The following is a 19860-nucleotide window of genomic DNA, read 5'->3' as shown; positions in this document are numbered from 1 at the left end:
GGCCGCGCTCCAGCTGCCGCTGCGGCCGCGGCCCCCCGCGCCCCCGCTCCGAGCGTGTTTGCTCAAAGCCTGTTTGCTCAAAGCCTGCTTTTTTTTTTTTTTTTTTTTTTCTTTTCTCTTCCCTTCCGCTCCACGTGATGCCTGGGGCCGAAAAACTCTTTGTGCTGGGCTGGGAGAGCGCGGTTCCTCCGGCATGACCGTCAGCTTGGCGCTGCGGGCGCTCGCCGTGCTCCCGCTGGGGCTGTGCTGGCTCCCTGAGGTGAGTCTGACCTCCAGAGCGGCCCTTCCAGGAACGCTGCGCTGGTTCTCAGAAAAACTTAAAAAAAAAAATTATTAAAAAAAAAAAAAAGAACAAGAAGAAGAGACGACACGGTTCTAAGCCAAACTCCGTCCGTAATCACGAAGATAAAGCTGTTTCCTCTTGCGCAGCCCGTGCTTAGCGCGGAGTAAAGCCACGAGGACTTGGCACTGGGACTTGCTGAGCTGTTTGCTGGCGTTCCTTCCAGGTTAGGTCCAGCGAAGGGATAGTCTTGTGTCCATTTGTTTTTCGTGAAAAAAATGCAAAGCTCTTCTTCTTCTTGCAGAAATTCCTCGGCGCTTTGGATGCGGAAGATGTTTTGTCTTACTTTGGAAGCAGCTCAGTGGCTGATGGTATGCAGGGCTCAGTCCTTCCCCGGGTTAGAACACATCTGACAGCTGATTTCTCATCCTGTGTGCTTGACAGTGCTAAGAACACTGATTAACAACCCCTGATCTGAGCAGCATTTGGTGTTTCTGAGTCCCAGTGCAAGCGAGACAGTCTGGGTTCCAGTGGGAGACTGGATGAAGAGATGTGTCAGAGTTTAAACTCTGCTGAAGGAGATGTGTTCAATCTCTTTGCACGTTTCTGCTGCACTCTTTGTTCTCTATATTTCTACAAGATTAACAGATCTTCTGACAAAAGCTTTAGACTAAGAGTAACTTTAAATACTTGTTAATTATTATTTTTTTAATAAATGCACTAAGAGATTTGAATTCTGGGTCTGGATTGATAATAGTTCAGAATAAAGATACGTTTTGAAGTCTCAAATCCCTAAAGGAAGGGTGTTGTCTTCTTGTGAGTTCACTTAGTGCTCATCCCAGTGTCTTTGTCTCCCTTGTGATAATTCCCACTCAGTAATTGCTAAAAACTGCAGGAACAAAACTGTCTCAACCTTTTTTAGATGAACTGTTCTCCTTATTGAGAGAGCAACAGCTCCAGTAAATTCGGTGCCAGTTTCTGTTGTGTGTTCCCAGTCACATTATCCTCACTTTGAAATACACAAAAGCACAGAAATTCTCTGGCTGTTGACACCATGACCCCAAGAGGCCACAGTTGTCATTTGTAGGGTATTTCTCCTGGGGAAATTGACCTTAGGTTTTTGTGTATCGTCATTTCTCATAACTGCTCCCCTTGTTCTGGTCTTGTTTCATTCCTTTCAGTACCTGAGTTTGTTGTGGCTGAGCCAACTTGCCCTTGTAAAGAAGAACATTTTGGGCTGAGGCTCTGTCGGGTCCAGCACTGCTCCATCCAGGCCTGGGGCCAGCTCTATGCCTTTGAATTCCTAGAGGACCACGCCCTCCTTTCCTCCTCCTTTGTGAGCAGCCAGGTGGTGAACTCTTCCTTTATTTTACTGAAGAGATTCCCAGGGAACTGCTTTGCAGGTGGAAAACCCCTGCAGCCTCCTGGGGCCAGGAGCAGAGTCACTTATTGTGAAGGGCAGCTGGTGAGTATGAGCTGGAACAGCCTTTGGGGGTTGGCAGCTTCGTCCACAAGTGTGTGAACCATCCTCTGAATGAATCTTTTAAAATAAATGAATAAATCTCTCCATGGATAGCAAATATCTTTGGAATAACTCAGAGGTGGAATTTTTTCTGCTTCAGCAAGGAGTCGTCACTGTGGGTGAGGAGAAGATTCACATCAGGCCAGTCAGGAGCAAAGATGTGGCTCTGCTGAAGGACCTCGGCTTCTCCAGCCCCCACATCCTCTTCAAAAGTGCTGCAGGAGAGGCAAAGGCAGCCAGAGGTAACAGCCATGGAAAGGCAGCCCTGCAGGAAAAGCTGTCTCCTGGGGCATTGCTTCCATGAGCTCAGAGGAAACATTTGTGTGTACAAATACAGGAGTAGACTTGAAAACGTTTCTCACCTCAGTAACACCAGTGTGTTTGATGTGGGGGGTTGTTGTTTTGGTAGCACAGGTGTGTTGCTAAAGGTGCTGAAAGACACCAGCAGAAGTGGGAAAGCTGAGCAAGCCCCTGGAGAAGTGGACTTGCAGCTGAGTTATTGCAGCCTTTGGGGAGAGGGAGTGGATCTGTAGGACTTTTTATGGTGCATTTGACCCTCCTGGTGTCCCTTTGTGCTGTCCAGCAGGGTGGGCTCCTCCTCGCCTGCACAAGAGGACTGAGGCAGCTGTCAAACATCTGGAGCTGATGGTGGTGGCAGGGCCAGATGTTTACTTGTACCACAAAGAAGACACAGAGAGATACATCCTGGCCAACCTGAACATTGTGAGTGGCTCTGAGTTTGGGATCCTGGCCCAGAGTGGTCCCAGGCAGGACCTCGGGGTGGTTGGGGTTACCTGTCCCTGGTACATGTGCAGGGCATTCCTCTGTGCTTCCCTGGGCATGCAATTCCCAAATTCCCTTGTACGAGGAGCTGCATGAGTGAAAGAAGATCTTAGAGGATTTAAAACCCACATAGAAGATGTAGCTCTTAATTATTAATGTTGCAGCTCAGGGAAAGAGTTCACCCTGTTGCTTTCAGTGGGATTGAGCTAAATCTACTGAATAAATGTTATATTTTACATTTCACTGTTTTATTTCTGTTGCAGAATTTTCATGTCTCTTTTTGCTGTTATTAACAAATTTTTTTCCTAATGCTAATGCAGAAAAGTCTTTAGCATTCACTCTACCCTATGAAACTTTTCATGCAGATTCTTCTCTCTGCTTCAGAGGATCTGACAAATCCAGCCACTTCTCATCTCTTGGCAGATTTATTCACATTTGTAGTGCATATGTTAGTGTTGTAGTTACCTTTGTAATGAGTGCAGCCCAGTTTTTGGGAACAGGGAGTGGGAGTCCCCAGGGCCTCTTCTTTATTGAATCCTTTCTGTCTCTTCTCAGGGAGCAGAGCTGCTCAGAGATGCCTCACTGGGGGCTCATTTCAGAGTTCACCTCATGCAAATGCTGGTTTTGAGAGAGCCAGAGGTAAGGAGAGGGCTGTGTTTGAGGGTTGTCCAGGCCCAGAGCTGTTTGGAATGTACCAACGTGTGCCTTCCCTCCAGGCAGAGGTGAACATCACAACCAACATCACCTCCTCCCTCATCAGTGTCTGTGAGTGGAGCAAGAAGGTGAACCCCCAGAACGACTCTGACCCCCAGCATGCTGACATTGTCCTCTACATCACCAGGTGCTGAGCTCCCTGCCCTGGGAGGGACTGGGAAATAGGATTACGACATTTTATTCAGTTTATTCAGTTTATTCAGTTCTCCTGTCTTGGATTTTTTAATGTGGAATCATCATAAAATTTGAGCTGTGGGCACTTGTGGCAAAAGAAATGTTAGATAGCTGGCAAAGCCAGACCAGGAAAACTCAGATAAATTCAGCTGAATGTCTAGACCTGACATTTTTAGCTGTGGGGTTTCTTTGCTCTTTCCTCTCTATGTCTCCCTTACTTTAGGTTTGACCTGGAGTTGCCTGATGGGAACAAGGAGCTTCGTGGAGTGACTCAGTTAGGGGGAGTCTGCTCCTCCTTCTGGAGCTGTGTCATTACCCAGGACACTGGCTTTGACCTTGGAGTCACCATAGCCCATGAGATTGGGCACAGGTCAGTAGGAAACTGCCAGAGCAGCCCAGTAAGTTTTATTCAGGTAAAAACATCTTCCAGTTTAAGGAAAGAAGCAAAAAGACCTCTTGACGTGAAAGGGAATTTCTCATGGACTATTCTAAACCTTTTGGTCATCATCATGGATTGTTTTGGAAAGAGTTCCTTGCATTTCTTGCATTCCTGCGTGTCCTGTGACAATTAGAAGCTGCAAAGAGGAGAGAAACCGTTTGTGACAACAAAGAAGGAAGGGCTGCAGAGGGAGCTCAGTCCTTGCTTAGAGAAGGGAGGCTCTCAGGGAATCCAGCCTCTGGGTTTCTTCTCCTCGAGGCTCTGTGCTGCTTCTGTTACAGCCTTGGAATTGCCCACGATGGAGAGGGGAATTTGTGCAGCAGCAGTGGTTACATCATGGGCTCAGCAGGAAACCACAACAGCATCGACCTCACCTGGTCTCCGTGCAGTCGGGAGCAGTTCCTGGCCCTTGTCAGGTAAGGGAATGGTTGAGTTCTTCAGTTCCCTGTGCTGGGAGCTTAGGAGAGAAAAACTCAAAGAATAAAAAATTTTACTGAAAAATGAGGAATGGTGAAAAGCTTGGGGTTTGTTTATTTCTTAGCACTTGTTGCTGAGGTTAAATCCAGTTTTTGCTTCACGTAGCTGGAAGTGGCTTTGGTTGGTGCTTGATGTGCCTGGGCTGGATTGGATTTCTCAGACACTGGCTCAGCCTGCACATTTTATTTACAACATCAGAGCATCCAGGCTCAGACAGGCACTGCAGGCTGTGCTGGCTGGGTGCAGGACAGGAATGGGATAGAACTCCAGCAGCAGGGAACTGTGAGCAGCTCCAGGCAGCTGCTGCAACCGAATCCATCCCAGCCCACAGCGAGCATGTGTTGTCTGGGAAAGCAGCAGCCAACTCCCAGAGTGCAACTCAGCACAAGTTTGCAAACATGTCCTTGTCCTCACTACCCACAGCTGGGAAAGTGTTATTCCTCATGTTTCTATCAGTACAGGCCAAACAAGCTGCTTGAATGACCTGCCGGACATGGACGGCAGCATCCCGGGGTGGAAGCCTGGCTTGTACTATGGAGCAGATGAGCAGTGTAAAATTGCCTTTGGCAGCGTGGCCACAGCCTGCACCTTCGCTGACAGCAATGTTGTAGGTAGAAACTTTGTCTGTCTTGCTAAAGGCAGCAGGGAAATGTTCAGGAGCCCAAATTCGGGAGAAGGGGCTGGCAGAGTTTTTATTCTGAAGGAATCGAAGGTGTTTTTCTGCCACAGATTTCTTGGCAAAGCTTTCAAAATGTTTCCCTTCTCTCCATCACCTCCTTCCCCCACATGAAATCTGTAAAGTTTGCACAGATGAGTGCTGTTGTGCACAGCTGGCAGTGCTGGGTGCACCCACTCAGGGTCCTGCCTTGGGGAATTCTTGTTCACTGGATTCCTCCAGCTTCCCTGCCATGGCTCAAATCCCTTTGTCTGGGAAGCACAGCGTGTTTAATAGCTGCCATCTGGACATGTTTTGTTAATGAGGAAACACTAAGGTGGGTGAAACTTTAATTGCTTCAGTTGATCATCTTCCAGCATTACAGCTGGTGATCACTACAGTGAAGATCTTCTGACTTGCCCAATAGCAGGGAAAATGAAGGAACTTGCCTTGTTGGGTGTCTGAGACAACCTGGGACATGCACTATTTAGACTTTTGGGACTGCTGAGCTGTTGAGCCTGACTCCCTGAACTCCTTGATTTTCTTGTCCCACCAGGACATCTGTAAAGTTCTCTCATGCCACGTACAACCAGCAGACAAATCCAGCTGTACTCGGCTTCTGGTTCCCCTCCTGGATGGAACTGAGTGTGGGATCAACAAGGTAAGGAGGCTCCCACCAGGAGTGGGTGTGGAGACAGCAAAGCTCTGTCAGTGTCTGGAAGGTACCTGGCACTCATTGCCACTTGGCCAGGGAGCTAAAACCAGTCCTAAACTGGTACTGTTATATCTTGGTCTTGGTCTTTCCACTTTGTCTTTATCTCTGGAGCTGCTTTGCAGTTCTGTAGCCTGATATCTGAGCTCTCCTTCTACTTGAAATGACCTGCCTGCTCTTTGCTTTGACCTCAGCCTCATGTGGACCCTAAAACTCTTCAGCCTCTTGTGAGAAGGTGCCTCATTCACCTTGGGATTCTCTGTTACTGGCCTGCCAACGATGGTGACTTGTGCCAACCTTTTAGATCCCAGCTCTGCCGTGTTCACTGCTGCCAGTTCTGTTTGTTCTTGGTCCTAGTGGTGCTCCAAGGGTCAGTGCAGCTCTCTGGAGGAACTGAACCCCAAGGCTGTGGTCCACGGGCACTGGTCTGCCTGGAGCCCCCTGTCCCCCTGCTCCCGCAGCTGTGGTGGGGGGGTGGTGCTGAGGCAGCGCTTCTGTAACAACCCCAGGTGAGATGTGGGGACCTGCCCGTGCTCAGGGCCTCAGGGCTGAGTCTTCCTCTTTGCCTGGGACAAACCTGCCTCTGTTGAGGAATTCTGTCATTTCCAGGCCTGCTTTTGGGGGGCAGGAGTGCCACGGTGCCAGCATAGAAGCAGAGATGTGCAATACACAGGTAATGGAGCTCAGCATCATCTGAACTTCTGTCTTGCTGTTGAACCCTTTGAGGGCTGGGTGTTTTTGGGCTGTCCTTCCCACAGCTGACTGCTCTGGTACAGATCTGGTGCACAGCCTCCGTCTGTCTGACAGCAGGAGAGGTATTTGTGCCACAGAAGGCAGCAGGATTATTTAATAGCATTGTTCACATGTAATGAAGCATTTTCTCTATGCCCCCACATAGCAGGACAGATGCTGAGAAAATAGCTCACAATGATAATTTTCTTCGGAGGGACTTTCTTGTATTGTTCCTGTTTTCCTTATTTATGTATTTTGTATAAATTGCAAAGATATCAGCTTCCAAGCACAGTTCTCTGCATATCCTGCAGCCTCCCTTTAAAGTGGTTTTCTTTCTTTGCAGTTGTTTGGGTGTTTTACTCACCAGCCCCTGCATTTTGCCTTTAGCTAGAGGGTTAAATGTCAGTGCTCAGTCACTTCCTTTCCTTACACAATTATCTCTCTGGGATCCAGGCCTGTCTGATGACCCAGCAGGACTTCATGGCTGAACAATGTGCAGCAACAGATTTAAAGCCACTGTACCCTGATGTAGAAACACCATCCTTTTATACCTGGACCTCAGCTGTTGGCTTTGCCAAAGGTAGGGAGTGTCTGAAACCTCAGTTTGTGCAGGGACTGCTCATGGACCTGTCTGTACTAAGGAATAAAATGTCTATTTCACTGAGTGTTTTAGTGTTCACATGAAACCTGAGTGCTTTCTGAGAGATCACAGAATCCCAGAATGGTTTGGGTTGGAAGGGACCTTAAAACTCATCCCACCATGGCATGGCACCCTTTCACTATCCCAGGCTCCTCCAAGCTCCATCCAGCCTGGCCTTGGACACTTCAGGGATGGGAGTCCACAACCTCTCTGTTTTTTTTCCCATTGCTTGGTGTGCAGCCATGTGCTTTCCTGCAAGAGTAACCCCTTCCTTGTGCCTGTCTGCTCCAGGGGACCTGCTCTGCAAGCACATGTGCAGGGCTGTGGGCAAGGAGTTCATGGTGAGCCGTGGGGACAATTTCCTGGATGGAACCAGGTGTGAGCAGGATGACACAGAGCACCACGGGGATCTCCATCTGTGTGTGATGGGGACATGCAGAGTAAGTGACTGGGGAGTCCAGGTGAGCCCTGGCAGGTGATCTGCACCAAAGGAGTCAGGGGAAATCGTGCTAGGAAAAAAAACAGTGTCCCAAACAACAGAGCGAGGTTTTCTCAGAAGAGAGTTTTGTTCTTGGTATGTTGGATGCAGTTCAAAAATCTACTGTTCTGTCTGTGCATTCAGTGCCCTCTAGATAAGACATTCTGCTAATTATGCAGTAAACACACAGGGCTATTCATCCCTAATCCAAGGAGCAATTGGTTTATGTGTTGGTGGAGGAGACATCATTAGCTGCTCAGCTTGCCTGCTGTAATTAGCCCCATAAAATGCTGACTGTCTTGGAGGGAAGTTCCATGACTTGAATCACTGAGTCAGTGGCAAGATAAGGAGCAAAACCTGGGGAATCACAAGTTTACAAATTGATTTTTGGAGCATTGCTGATCAAAACTGAAGTATAACTTCTGGAGTTTAGTTCTGGATTGGACCTGAGGAAGGCATTCTTTCCTGATGACCTTGGATACAAACTCCCCCGCGCTGTCTGCATTTTAGGAACTGCTCACTGCTGACCCGGGTGGATGTTTTCTGTTGTTTCTTTACATTCCCAGAATACTCCTTGTCAATTTTATGTTTTTCTCATTATCCTCGTGCTCACCATGTTTTGTGAAGTGCTTCCCCCCGTGAACAGCAGAGGGTGTAGGCACAACCTGTTCTGATTTTGGCTGTTTCATTGGCAGCAGTGATAAATATGCATGTTATGGCAGCTTCCAAAGCCTGGGATCAGTGGCTCCAGCATAAATTCAGCAGTTGCACATGTTTTGCTGTTAAGCCTGCTGAGATCCTCCTGTAGCTTTGTGTGAATTAGTCTTGTTCGTGGGAATGGGGATAGAATCTCTCCTCTGAGTTCCATGGGACTGAAGTGATGTGAGCTAGGTTTGGCTTTGGAGTCTGGGGAGCTAAAGATTCCTTTAGAACCTGCCATTCATGTTTAGTGTTCTCTTGGGCTTCTGCTTTTTCCTCCCTTCCTTCCTCCCTCCAGAAAGAGTTCGTAGAAGAGAGCACAGAGCTTTGGCTTTAGGTCACAGGAGAGACTTTTTGGGCTGCTTATTATGGGAAAGAAAATGTCACAGTTTCTGAGAGTTATGCTCTCAGCTAAGACCTCCCAGTCCCTGGCTTTGCACGCTGCTGTCCAGTGGCAGGTCTAGGTACAAACACATCTTTTCCTTTGTTGTTTTCCTAAATCCAAATTCCAGATGGAAAGGGCAGTGTCAGGAACTCAGGCAATGTTGCTTTTGCTGGCTTGTTTTCTCAGAACAGGCCAGGCTGACAGACTCTCCCCTCTGCTCAGGCATTTGGGTGTGACGGCCAGATGGGCTCCAGGAAGGCCATGGATCCCTGCAAGGTCTGTGGGGGTGATAACTCCACTTGCACCAGAGTGAGTGGATCCTACACAGAAGGGAAAGCTCAAGGTGTGTAGTCCTCCCCCTCAGGCTCTGCATTGTGTGCAGTCAGTGTTCCAAATCTTCTGTATATGACTTCTCCCTTCTGCTTCTGCTTGATTTTATTTTATGGAGGGTATGGAGATGGATTTTGGGTGGTCAGTGCTGAGGGAGGTAGGCAGAATGCCATTTTTTGTCATAATTCTCTGGATGTGGATCAGAAATGTAACTGTTCGGGCAGTCCTGTAAATTGTTGGAAGCTGGGGGGTGATACCAGATCACAGAATCATAAATATCCCAGATAGGAAGGGATCCAAAAGGATCATTTAGTCCAACTCTTGGCCCTGCACAGGACAGCCCACCAATCCCACCGTGTCCTTGTGAGTGTTGTCCATGCTTCCCGAGGTGCTAAGTTTGGGAACTGGTCTGGCTCTTGCAGGCTCATGTAGAAATGTTAGCAGAGAACCTAAAAACCAAAGAAATGGGAGAACAGGACACAGAATGCAGCTCAGTTGTGTTTGCTGTGTCACCATCACTGTGTTCAAGGCAAGGAGCAGGGTCAGGGAGAATTTAGGAGTTGAGCTGCAATCCCCATCCTTTCCCACGGAGTTTCAGTGATGGAAATGTGATGAACATTTCACATCTTTCTCCTTCCCACCCTTCCAGAGTATGTGACATTTCTGTCCCTGCCCTACAACACCACCTCGGTCCATGTCACCAACAGGAGGCCTCTCTTCACACACCTGGGTGAGTGGAATGAAAAGGAGAGGAGGGGATGCAGGCAGGGCTGAAAGGAGCTTGTGCAAACAAAGAAATGGTTTTTTGGTGATGAATTTTGCTTGTGGGATGCTCTCCAGTGGGAAGCTGTAGGAGCCATGCTCCATGGGGTGCCAAACTTGGATCAAACTGGCTCCTACCAAGGGGGCAGCCAGCAGCTTCCAGCACCAGGGGATCCTGGGGACCACATCATGTCTCTTAACCTCACTGCTCCTCTGCCTTCTCCAGCTGTGAAGGTTAAAGGAGAGTACGTGGTGGCTGGAAAAGGAAAAATCTCACTGAATGTCACCTACCCATCAGTTCTGGAGGACAACCAGATCAAATACCGAGTGTTCCTCACCCAGGAGAACCTGCCAAGCTTGGAGGAAATCCACGTGGATGGGCCAACACAGGAAGAAATTGAAATACAGGTGAATTAAAGCAGCAGAGTTGGAAGGGGGCCAGTCAGAGGTGGCCTGGTTTGGGTGAGTTTGCTGCAGAATCCAGGTGTGGTGCATTCAGGTGACTTTGTGTCCAAGGCTAGGGAAGTTGGTGGTAGTATTGCTTTTCTTGGGAATGGCTGGGGGTTGGCTGCCCTCAGGATTCCTGCAGGTCTGGGGGTGACTGTGTGGGGGAAACCACACTGAGTTAAATTTTTGAGTGCCAGAATTCACAGGGTGGGTGCTCTGCATCTGCCTGGGGCTGAGGCATTGCAGTGAGGCTCAGGATTGGATGGAAAGAAGAGACACTGGCTTCTCCTTCACCCATCCTAAGAAATAAATCCAAATTTTATTGTGCATTGACCACAGTTTTTCCTTCCCCAGGTCTACAGGAGATACACAAAAGAATATGGCAATGCCACCAACCCAGACATCACCTTCAGCTACTTTGTCCCCAGGGAGAACCTGACCTATCTGTGGATTCCTCAGCAGGGCCCGTGTTCAGTGACCTGTGGGGAAGGTGAGGCAGCAGGACTCAGTCTTTACTTTTTATGGACACTTCTGCTTTGGTCTGAACTGAATTTCAAAGCAGATTGCCTGAAATGATTGCTGCAGTTGTTAGTGTTTGACTGAACTAAAGTGGTGGAGCTTTTGAATTAAATTAACAAATCAGCAAATGAGCTGAATCATCAAAATGATACTGGAAATGTTTGATCACGGAGAGGATTTTTAAATAGGTTTTAACTGAACTCTTGGTTTTAAGACTAAATAATTCTCTCAATTTTTTCAAAGTTACTGAAGACTGTAATTTGAAGTTGGCTAAACATCACAAGTCTGAGACCAAAGGGGTATCTGGTGTCTAACTAAAGCCTCAGAGCTAATTATGAAACTTCCTTCTTAGAATTCTATTCCTGTGCCATGGCTAATCCTTTCTGTCTCCCTAAAGGAATCATAATGCAGATTGTAACAGTTCATTCTGATAGATGGCCTGACATCTTGTTTACCAGATAATTCAGATGACACTGCCAGGCCTCTCAAGACTTCTGTGACAAGGATTTAGAAAATGCATTAATGAATATTTATGGAAATCAATCTACACAACTAGTTATGCCTGGAGAGCTTTTCTCCAGCAAATCCCCCCGGTGAACTGATTGTTGAAACCCTGAAGTAAAGAGCTCAAAATGCTCCAGAGCCTCCAGCTAATGCAGCCACAAACAGAAAAAAGAATGAGAAACTGAGGACTTAAAATAACAGAAAGTTGGGAATCTGGGCTGAAATTGCACCTTGAGAGATGAAAGTGGTGCACAGGCCCTCCTTAGCAATAGCCATTATTTGAAAACAAGGAGGGTAGAGCAAAGATAAGGCTGCTGATGGATTCTGGACATTTGGTGCTCAGGGTCATGCTGCCTGAGATTCAGGAATGCCTGGCTCTCCTTGTAGCCCATTCACTGAAAGGACACTCCTTTTATCTTTGCTTGTAATTTCTTTGAGTTGGACTTTTCATCTGCTTTGCTTGTTCATTATTGTTAAAAATCTTCTTTATAGCTGTAACTTATGAATATTTCATTCCTTGCCTGCTGCAGGCACTGGAAGTCTCCAGTTTCTCTTCCAGTGTCTCTGGTTTTGGCTGTTGATGATGCCTTTGAAGAGGTTGGTGCTGTTTGAGCACGAGGGCTGTGTGATGATATTATCTGGTCACTTCTGCACAATGGCATTTTAAACCAGCTCCCTCTTAGAGCTTATTTGCTCTCCCTCATCAGTCAGCTCATTAGAAGTAATTTATTCCAAATTATGATTGATATCCTTGTTCTTTCAAACAGCCACTTTAGAGCAACCTTTCCATTTTGGCAGTGGGTTATCAATCAAACTTCTCCTCTGCTGAGGTGCTCACCTTGGAAAATCACTTTAAAACTCCTGAGGGAGGTTATGGCACTGAGAACGGGTTTGTGTGTTTACAGGAAGTCTGAATTCCCACACACCCCACTTTTGATTGAGTAAAGCAAAATCACTGCATCTTCCTTCCATGACAGAGGGGAGCTGTTCCCTTTGGTTCTAACTTCAGTTCCTTTTCCTTTTGTGTCCCAGGGGTGCAGCCAGTGGCTCATGTGTGCTTTGATCAGACCAAGCATGAAGTAACAGAGGATCAGAGGTGTCTGGAGCTGCCACAGCCCCTCCCAGAGCACAAGCCCTGTGCCATGGAGCCTTGCCTCTACAGGTTGGTGTTCCTGGGAGCTCAGCTCAGTTCCTGCTTTGCTCTGCCACTTAACCCAGGCTCTGTATTTGTGCTGTGCAAGGTCAAGAAAAAGAGAGAGAAGTATGAAGCAGTTTCCTCCTAATTATAATGGGGTAACAGATCCCAAACCACGTTCTGTCTTTCCTGGTCCTGTGAGGTAATTGAGATGTCAGCTGAAGGAATGGGAAATAGTCCTTCAGTGTTTTACAGTAATCTGCTAAATGAAGATTATTTGAGAAGAAGATGTCTCTCACATCCTTTCCAAGGTGGTGCCAACAAAGAGGCTTGGTTGTGTTGATTATTTGGGAAGGAGGACCAAGGGCCAAGCCTGCCCAGACATTGCCCCCAGAGACATTTTAGTGTTCAATAATAAGTGATTGAACTATAGCCCCTTAGCTTAGGTGCTTTTAGTCCTTGGGAGCTGTCAGTGAGGGGACTTAAATTGTCCTCTCAGTCACATCCAGACAAGGCTTTTGAAACAGAGAAGCTGAATACTCTGCATGACCCCTTTCTGTAACCAGTGACCTGAGTTAAACCTCCCTGATCCAGGTGGGAAATGGGCTGATGCAGTTGCCTCCCATTCAGGTGGAAGATGTCTCAGAGAGATGAATGCTCTGCTGTCTGTGGGACTGGAGTTGCCCAGCAGAACCTGACCTGTGTGCAGTTCCGTGATGGCCTGGAGACTGTGGTGGATGACAGCTTGTGCCCAGCAGAAGAAAAACCCCTCTCCCTTGTGCCATGTGTGGTCAACGTCTGCCCTTTGGGCTGGGACAAAGTGAGTTTGCTGGCTTGGCTTTTCAGGAACCTCACTGGGAGCTTTGCACTTTTATCCACCAGTTAAGAACCACCAGCTCACTCCTGGAGCCTGGAGAGTGGTTTACACCACTGCTCTGCCCAGTTAAAAGTTCATCCTGATGCTTTAGACAGCTCCATCCCTCTTTAATTATGCTGCTGGATTCCTCAGTTCATCGTGGTGGTTTGTTTAGGGCATCTGTTTTTTCTCTGTTCTGAGGAGGAAGATGCACACTCACTTCAGCCTCTGGAGTCACTTGGGCATGTCCAGCTGGAAAATCAGACCGTGTATGTCTGGAGCCCTGTAGCTGGGGAGTGTTCTGTCTCCTGTGGTAGAGGTGAGGCCTTTCTGTGCTGCAGGGAAATGTTGCTTGGCTGCAGGTGTGAGTTCAGTGCCTGGGAACCTCAGGGCCCACCTGGTCTTTCCCCCTCTACAGTTCTAAGAGTAGCTGTGATCACAGTTTTTTTGGAACACACTCAGGCAGAATAATTTAGAGGGTGGTCTGGCTGCTGCTGTGCTTCAGAGCTGGGGGGATGAGTGCAGTCAGAGTGCCATGGCTTGGGCAGAGTTTGCTTGTTTTGTACACACAGATATGACACTTCTGACCTGCTTTCAACCCTTACATCCAAACCACGCAGTCAGATTGTTTCTCTTCCTAGGTAAGACTCAGCTGCACTATGTTTGTGTGGCTTTTGACACCAAAGAAGAAACTCAGGAGGAAAACTGTCAGCCAGTGCCAAAGCCAGAGAGCAGGGTGGAAGTCTGTGATCTCAACCCCTGCCCACCAAGGTAAAGCAGTTACCAGGAGACAATGAGACAGTGAAGGGTCTTTCCTTTTTCTCTTTGTCTGCAGGGACATGGTAAAAAAAGGGTCAGGCTACTCTCCCCTTCTTTGGAAGCACAGCCAGCTGCAAAATCTGTAGCACTGCTCCATACTCAGCAAACTCAGAGTCTTTTCTGGGCTGGTACATCTCAGACAGAAATAAGTGTAGTCCTCAGAGTCTGAGCCCAGAGAAAAACTGAAAGCCTCTCGATCCCTTATTACTCTGGGGAAGCAGGAACAAATCCATAGCTGCAAAAGGTGGTGACACATTTGCCAGCTGTAGAATTTCCATAGAGCATCAAGGAAAGTAGCAAGAATGAAATACTCTCAGAATCTGGAACAGCTCTTCTGAAAACTGAAGGAAATGCATTGCACTTTCCTTAGGATTTGTGGTGAGCTTGCCCTGCCCTATTTGCTCTGAAAGCTAATAGAACTTTTCTTACAGGATGCCACTCCCAGAGCCTCTGGGTTTGATCCTGATCTGAGAGTTCAGTGGTGTTTGTGTTTTGGAGGGAGATAAGATTATTTCTATGTGTCACCCTGGGGAGGGTGGTGATAGACACAGAGAAAGATTCAGTGTGGATTTGAAATCTGTGGGCTTCTGCAAAATGGGAATGTCCCCTGTATCCAACTCCAAACCTGCTCCAGGCTGCATTCCAAGTACCATAGACCATGTGAGGCAGAGGATGAAGAAGGAGGAAGGGTGAGGGAGCTGCAGTGCCTTTTCTGCAGTGAGAGACGGGCTGAGGATTCATCACTAACTCGCTTTTTATCCTCTCTGCCCTGTCAGGTGGAAGGTAACCCCAGCTGGGCCCTGCTCCTCCAGCTGTGGGCTGGGCTTAGCAGTGCAGCTGGTCACCTGTGTGCAGATCCTCCATGGCCAGGAGGTCTTGCAGGAGGAACATTTGTGCCCTGTGGCAGAGAAGCCCCTCACCAGTGTCCCCTGTGTCATCCGGACGTGCTCTTACGAGTGGAGCTTCAGCGAGTGGTCAGAGGTACCTGCCCCCCTCCAGATGCAGCAGTTTCCCAGCTCTTCCCTTCCCTGGACGCTGCAGGGGAGAAATTACAACTTCTGCCTTGTCTGTTGGCTTCCCACAGAAATGCTGAACTGTTTCCAGGGATGTTTTCCATCCCTTCCACTGCCCTGTGTTGAGCAGCCGTAGGTTTGCTTCCCACCTTCCTCAGCTAAAGTTTTGGCTGCAGCTTAGAAATGGTTTTGGCATGTTTTCTCCTGGAATGCAGATATTTTGGGATTTTTTTTTTTTAGGAAGTGGTTCTGCAATTTAAATATATAGTTTGGAAGGTCCCCTGGAAGGTGGGGCATCTCATAGCTGATGGAACAAGAGCACTGACAGGGAAAGTGGTAGAAGAACATCAGTGAACCCCCCCAGATCATGCATGAACTTATCAACTTAGCATTTATTTCACCAAACCAGCTGGAATGCAGGGATAAAACCCTGTGGGTTTTTTCTTTTGCAGTGTTCAACATCCTGTGGGAATGGCATTCAGACCAGGCAGGATTTCTGCCTCAGCTCTCTGACCCACAAGCCCGTGAACCCCCTTTTCTGCCGGCGCTTCCCCAAGGCTGTCGTGGTGCGTGGCTGCTCTGCAGGACCCTGTCCTGAGCAGGAGGGGACCCAGTCCCCTGGGGCAGAGCTGCAGCCAGTGACAGCAGCCACACACCTGCCAACAGCTGCAGCTGCCACACAGCACAGACACAAGGAGCTGGATGTCCCTCTGGCTGCTGGGCCCCCAGAGCTCCCAAAGCCCAGTGGAGGTGAGGAGGACACGGCCAAAAGGAGCTTCCTGTGGGCAGCTGGGCTGTGGTGATCCTGCTGCCAGACAGGGACAGGAGCATGGGAGGGAATACATCTGGCTGGGAGGGAAAACCTGCATGTCCAGCATGTCCATGTTACCTGAGCTGGGAACAATGACTTGCTTCCCTGTGCTTCCCAAAACTCTTCTGACTTGGGAGCCTGTGGGACAGCAGCTCAAAACTTCAGGGAGTGTTTAGACAACACTCTCAGGCACATGGTGTGATTCCTGGGGTAGTCCTGTGCAGGGCCAGGAGTTGGGCTCCATGACCTTTGTGGGTCCCTTCCAACTCAGGATGTTCTGTGGTTCTGGGATTCTATGACTCTTCCTGTGCTTTACCCAGAATGTGTGACCTTACCTGTTCATTGTGCCACAAAGGGAATTATTTTCCTGTAGTTCCTTCTGGGTGTTTCTCACCTGTCTCCACTGTCCAGGTGTCTGTGGAAACCTCTTTCTCAATGCCACTGGCATCATCAACATGACAGGCGTGGAGAGCAGGGACTGCACGGTGGCCATCGGGCGTCCCCTGAGGGAGGAGATCTCGGTCACCATCCTGGAGAGCTCCCTCAACTGCACTGCAGGTACTGCCTGGAGCTCTGGGATCCAGCCTGGCCCTTTGGCAAAGCTGCATCTCGAGCTGCACCTTTTCTGGTGCCTTGGAAAGCTCTGGGAGCCTCTGTAATCATCTCTGAAACCATTTGACTGAGTTTTTCTGTCCCACCGAGTTGTTGCCAGATGGAACAAAATGAAGATGCTGCCTGTCCTCCCCTCACACAGTGGTTTCTTACCTGTTTTGTTGGTAGATATAAGGTGAAAGGAATTTATGGGGTTAAAGAAGCTGCTTGTTTGGGCCTGTTATAAAACGAATGTACCCTCTAGCTGGAATCAGCAGTTAGATTAGTTAACTGGCCTGTTCTCATGACGGATTTTGATAAGATAGAAACAAGATGCAGAAATTACTTGATTCCAGACCTGTGTAAGAGAGACTGTGGCTTTTGCTTAAAAGAAAAATGTTTCTAGGCCCTGTGCTCATCCGTTCCAGGTGAGGTCCTGCTGTTTTCTGGGCGAATGATGTGGCGGACAGGCTGCAGGAAGCTCCCTCTGTCACTGATAAATTCCAGAACCAACACACTGATTGTGAAACAGCGTGTTGTGCTGCCAGGAAACGGGGTCATTCTGCAGTACAGCAGCAGAACTGCAGCCAAAAAATATTACCAAGGTACTGTACTGAAAGCTTTGCTCTTGCTTTAGATTAAGACCCACAGAGTTCCATGAATGGTGCTTGCCTATGTAAGTCTATGGAAACTTTGCTTCAATTTTAGCAACTAACAATCCCCTTCTTGAGGAGTGTTGGAATCAGTATTAATTGTGGACTCCTCTTTTATTTTAAAGCAACCCCTCCACAGGTGTTTGCAGATGCTTCGAGGTTCCCAGATGAAAATCCTTAAAGAAACTGTTGTGCCTGTGTTTAATTGAAATGTTTTCTTTCTTAGAGGTGCCGGATACTTCTCTAAGCCATTTTCTCTTCTCCCTTTGCCCTGTCAGACTGTGACCAGCAGCTGTTTGGCCCCCAGGGTGAAATCGTGAATCCTGTGCAGTTGCCTGAGGAGAGGCAGGAGGTCGTGTGCCGGACTTTCATCACGGTGGCACCACGGCAGCGCATCTCCATCCGTGCCCTCAGCACTGAGCTGGGCCCTGAGGGCAACCAGACACACTTCAACTACATCCTGGTGAGGAGGCAGCACCCCCAGGGGGGTGATTGGAATGATTTGGATGAGAACAAGCCCCATCTCCGTTAGAGATTTCCACCCAGCTGCACAGTTCAGTCACAAATCAGTGACTCTGATCTCTCTTGTGTTAAATGTAGATGGCAATGAGAATTTCTGATGTCTGCTGTATTTCTTCTAACCTTTGTAGCACGGCTTTTCCCCGAGTGACCAATCTGCAAGTCTCCAGTGTTTTTTAGGTACTTATTTCATGTGTAGCCTGCTGAGATAAAATGGTTTGGTTTTTCTTCCTGCAGGTCCGAGATGTCAGCACCATGAAGACAGTGGTGTTCCATGGGCAGCAGCCATTCCTCTGGCAGTCAACAGGAAGCCAAGCTGAAATTGAATTCCATGAAAATGTTAAGGATCACAGAACCCATTTCTGGGCTGAATATCATGCTATTGAACCCAAATAAAAGCACTGTCCTGAGAAAAAGCCCAGTTAGTCACTGCTGCCAGCTCACAGCACACATTTAATCTTCTTGCAATTGCTTCCTCATCTGTTGAGTAAGAACAATGTCTGAGGACTCCTTTGGGATCTCAGTCTTGATAAAGATCATACAAAAGACATGTAACCCTCAAATATTTAGCAAATCTTCCTCATGGATTTTCTGTCTGATTTGGTTGCCGTTAATGCAGTTTACATGTCTGCAGGGGGTGACTTGGGCACTGGAGTGCCAAGGTCCTGCCTCTGTAATGTGGTGGGACCCTTTAGGAGAGTGATTTGATTCCTTGGTGTTCCACTAATGTTTTAGCCATTAAATTCCCTCTCTTGCACTGTAAATTCCCCTCAAAACTGAGGTCCTGGAAAGGAATAAAGAAGGCAAAGATGTGTATGAGGATAAACTGCCAGCACAAGGAGATGGGTGGGGTGGGCAGTGCCACTCTAGGACAGGTCACTCAAAGCTTGAATGTTTCCAGAAGCTGGCTGAACTGAGGCACTGGGCAAGCCCTGGTGACAGCTGGCTTTATGTGGGAGGACTAAATGACATCCTGAGGTCCCTCCCCAGCCACCCTTTCTGTGGTTCCACTATTGGATATCTGACAGTGTTACCACCACTTCTTTCCTGTGAGAAAATAAAAGAATTCTGTCTCTTAATGCCAGGTTTGATGCCAGATCTGACTTACTCAGATAAGAACAGTAGCTGTGCTATCAATCTGTATCTTTATTTGACAAGAACTGTGGTGGAGGCTACATGGACAAGCTGTGGTAGGAAGAGGGATTTTAGAGCAGTGGCAAATATTCGCACAACTTTCATTTAAATGTATTTTTCAGGTTATTTCTTTTTTTTTAGTATCTTGAACACTGGGCTGTACTTTGGTCCAAATCTGTCATCCTCCTCAAAATCACAATATACTGCTTAAAGGGTCTTTTCTGCACCTGGAGCCTGGCTGGACACATCTGCACTTGCTCTTCACGCTGGATGCAATAAATGGCTCTGCCTGGGCAGCTTTAACCCTGCTCCTGCTTTCTCTCAGTTGGATTCTCTGACATTCTTCTACAACCACAAATGCTCTTCTTAATTAATAGCTGTTTTTTTGCTGGTTAAACCTGGAGTTTTTTGCTTGCCAGCCTCCAGATTTACGTCCCATTCCTGGAAGAGCCAGAAAATAGATTCCTGAAGTGAGATCCTCGAGGAGCTGGATACATCAGCTATCCCTCTGCAGTGCGTGGGTGATGCAGGCCCTGGGCCTTCATTTCCTGTCTGACAGGAGATGGTAATGAAAAGACATCCTTTCCTTAATCCCTTTTTTGTAACCTTTTAGCAGATGGGCTCTGTCTTCCCACTCTGCTCTGGATCCCAAGTCTCACTGCTATTTATTGTTCCAGATCGACTGTGCAGAGCTGGGCTCTGGTTGTGTTCCACGTTCATCTGCACAAAATGCAGCTGCTGCCTTCATCATTTAGGAGAGTTCAGGGTGTTCCCCTGTCCCATTTGGACACCACCAGGTCGCCAGCTGGGGCATCTACTTGCAAAATGCCACTTCTGCTCGCATTTCTAGGGAGAAAACCTGATTCCAGCCAGATCAGGGGACTGCAAACCCTCTTATCTGGAGAGCAGAATTTTGCAACAGCGTTCGATTCCCGTCAGTGTGAGGATTCCTGTGTCCCTCTGTGGAAAAGCAAACCCTGGATAACAACACCCAGTGGCTCCCAGGGCATCCAGAGCTGCCGTGCCTGCCGTGGGATGTGCGGCTGTGCCGGTGCTGATGAACACAACCAGCAGAGC

At 48.1% G+C, this 19860-nt stretch overlaps 1 protein-coding gene across 5 annotated transcripts; it reads left to right on the top strand.

Annotated features, from left to right (window-relative positions):
* The first annotated feature begins 51 nt into the window (after positions 1-51).
* On the top strand, positions 52-19091 carry ADAMTS13 (ADAM metallopeptidase with thrombospondin type 1 motif 13). Of its 5 annotated transcripts, none has more exons than XM_014873270.2 (29): positions 52-259; positions 585-651; positions 1462-1745; positions 1903-2044; positions 2389-2525; positions 3141-3224; positions 3302-3426; positions 3697-3843; positions 4194-4328; positions 4846-4996; positions 5601-5705; positions 6114-6265; positions 6366-6429; positions 6942-7068; positions 7420-7568; positions 8913-9033; positions 9670-9750; positions 10009-10190; positions 10584-10719; positions 12285-12414; positions 13018-13207; positions 13445-13562; positions 13885-14014; positions 14839-15043; positions 15528-15825; positions 16298-16444; positions 16906-17082; positions 17409-17593; positions 17887-19091. In XM_014873270.2, the coding sequence occupies exons 1-29, from the start codon at positions 194-196 to the stop codon at positions 18043-18045; spliced, it is 4194 nt and encodes a 1397-aa protein (XP_014728756.2). In that variant the 5' UTR covers positions 52-193; the 3' UTR covers positions 18046-19091. The 5 variants fall into 5 exon arrangements, with proteins under 5 accessions (XP_014728756.2, XP_014728757.2, XP_014728755.2 ...); XM_014873271.2 differs by having other exon boundaries at positions 2386-2525; positions 13448-13562; XM_014873269.2 differs by having other exon boundaries at positions 2386-2525.
* Positions 19092-19860: the final 769 nt, after the last annotated feature.

This window comes from Sturnus vulgaris, chromosome 22, assembly GCF_052056855.1.
Source record: "Sturnus vulgaris isolate bStuVul1 chromosome 22, bStuVul1.hap1, whole genome shotgun sequence".
In the NCBI taxonomy this organism is placed as follows: Eukaryota; Metazoa; Chordata; class Aves; order Passeriformes; family Sturnidae; genus Sturnus; species Sturnus vulgaris.
Note: the sequence above shows the minus strand (reverse complement) of the source record. Positions and strands in the feature narration are given on the sequence as shown.

Coding starts and splice junctions, on each gene's coding strand:
- ADAMTS13 (XM_014873269.2), top strand. CDS start 194: ATGACCGTCAGCTTGGCGCTGCGGGCGCTCGCCGTGCTCCCGCTGGGG. Junction 6,430..6,941: donor CAGAGATGTGCAATACACAG/GTAATGGAGCTC, acceptor TCTGGGATCCAG/GCCTGTCTGATGACCCAGCA. Junction 15,044..15,527: donor GCTTCAGCGAGTGGTCAGAG/GTACCTGCCCCC, acceptor TTTCTTTTGCAG/TGTTCAACATCCTGTGGGAA.